Source organism: Trypanosoma rangeli, assembly GCF_003719475.1.
Source record: "Trypanosoma rangeli strain AM80 chromosome Unknown Tra_15.4_contig_00381, whole genome shotgun sequence".
Lineage (NCBI taxonomy): Eukaryota > Euglenozoa > Kinetoplastea > Trypanosomatida > Trypanosomatidae > Trypanosoma > Trypanosoma rangeli.
This window is the reverse complement of record NW_021706127.1, coordinates 1-1,921: the sequence shown is the minus strand read 5'-3', so window position 1 is coordinate 1,921 and position 1,921 is coordinate 1. Positions and strand designations below refer to the sequence as shown.

Sequence of the window (1,921 nt, the reverse complement as noted above, 5' to 3'; positions counted from 1 at the left end):
CATCTTTAACATGACCACGCAAGAGGAGCATAACAACCGTGTGAGATATGCGTACAGACCCACAACAATTGCAAAGGGCAACAAGGTCTTCCTACTTGTGGGAAACTCTTATCAGAAATATGATCCTTCATCGAAGAAGTGGATTAAAGTCTCACAGGGTCTTGATTTGTTCGTGGGTGAGGCCACGCAAGATAAAGTCATCCAATGGGGCAAACCCACCTTGCTTTTGCCACAGATCGGCCTATCTGCTAAACAACGTGGCGTGAAGGAATTTCTAGGTGGTGGTGGCTCAGGCGTTGTGATGGAGGATGGCACGCTTGTGTTTCCTGTGAGGGCGAGGAGGACAGGAGACAACGAAGCTGTGCCCATGATCATTTATTCGAAGGACGACGGCAACAATTGGACGCTTTCACAGGGGATGCCCCCCCCGCGGTGCACTGACCCCCTCATCGTTGAGTGGGAGCGGGGGCAGCTTGTCATGATTGCCAAATGCAATTCGCTCTCCAAGGTGTTCGAGTCGAGGGACATGGGGGCAACGTGGACGGTGGCTGTCAGGACACTCACACGCGTGCAGCCCATGTTGTTACCAGACTCTTCGCGAACAGCTGAGGGAGTGGGGTCCCTCACCACTGCGACCATTGCTGGAAAGAAGGTCATGCTGTACACTCAGAAAGGGATTCCCCCTGGGGAGAAGACGCGAGCCACCGCGCTCTACCTTTGGGTCACTGACAACAACCGCACGTTTCACGTCGGGCCCATTTCCATGGACACTGCAGGGAAGTGGACGTCTGAGCACGCTGTGCTGTACTCTAACAATGCGTTGCACCTTTTACAACAGAGGATCAGTACAACGACCATAGGTCTCTTTCTTGCTCCCCTAACAAAGCAGCTGAAGACGATCACGTCCGTCTTGGAGACTTGGGCAAAACTGGACTCCTTCCTCTCCAACTCGTCTGTGCCCACGGCCGGTCTGATTGGATTCTTGTCGGATGCATCGGGTGATGGAACTTGGAACGACGCGTACCGTTGCGTGAATGCAACTGTGACGAATGCAAAGAAGGTCGAAGATGGCTTTGAGTTCACGGGGTCTGAGTCATACGCCATGTGGCCCGTGAACATGTGGAAGTATCACAACATGTACAGCGTTGTGAATTATGAGTTTACGCTTGTGGCGACGGTGAAGATTCATCAGGTTCCGAACGAGAGCATTCCTCTGCTGGGTGCGGGCCTGGAGGACAATGAAAACACGACGTTTGTGGGGCTGTCGTACACCACAGATAAGCGGTGGGTAACAGTCTTCAATGGCACGACAACAACACACAACAGCACTTGGGAGCCGGGGAAGGAGTATAAAGTGGCGCTCATGCTGCAGTCCAACAATGGCTTTGTGTACGTGGACGGCGTGCTAGTGGAGAGTTCCGACACACTACCAACCCGTGAGGCACGGAGGCATGACATCACTCACTTTTACCTTGGTGGTGGCGAAAAACATCAGTGTGACAGTAAACGATGTCTTTTTGTACAATCACCCACTGAGTGAGAAGGAACTCAAAAAGGTTGACGATTCCAATGCTTCTGGGAAAGATGCAGGCGACAGCTCTGATGCGTCTGAGCAACGTACGGGTAACAGCTTCGATACCTCTTGGAAACGTGCAGGTGACAGCTCTGTTGCTTTCGACAACCTTACACGTGTGAGGCCCAATTCAGGAAGCGGTGACGGCACAGTGCGTGGGTGTGTGTCTCTTCTGCTTCTGCTGCTATTGGGGCTATGGGGCTTTGCAGCCCTGTGCTGAGTGGAGCCCGGTGGAGGGAACTTTGTGCTTCTACTGAGAGCATCTCCGTCTCTCCACGCGCTTTCAGAAGTAAATAAAGTCTAATGTAGTCACGCATTTTGTTTTATGTTACGCACGACGTTTTCTTT

General features: G+C 52.3%; 1 protein-coding gene across 1 annotated transcript; it reads left to right on the top strand.

Moving 5' to 3' along the window:
- Position 1: 1 nt before the first annotated feature.
- TraAM80_08149 (group II trans-sialidase superfamily) lies at positions 2-1,540 on the top strand (the record flags this gene model as incomplete). Its single annotated transcript, XM_029384909.1, has 1 exon — positions 2-1,540. A coding segment is annotated over one exon (1,539 nt), but the record flags the coding sequence as incomplete, so codon positions are not given.
- Between the last annotated feature and the right edge of the window lie 381 nt (positions 1,541-1,921).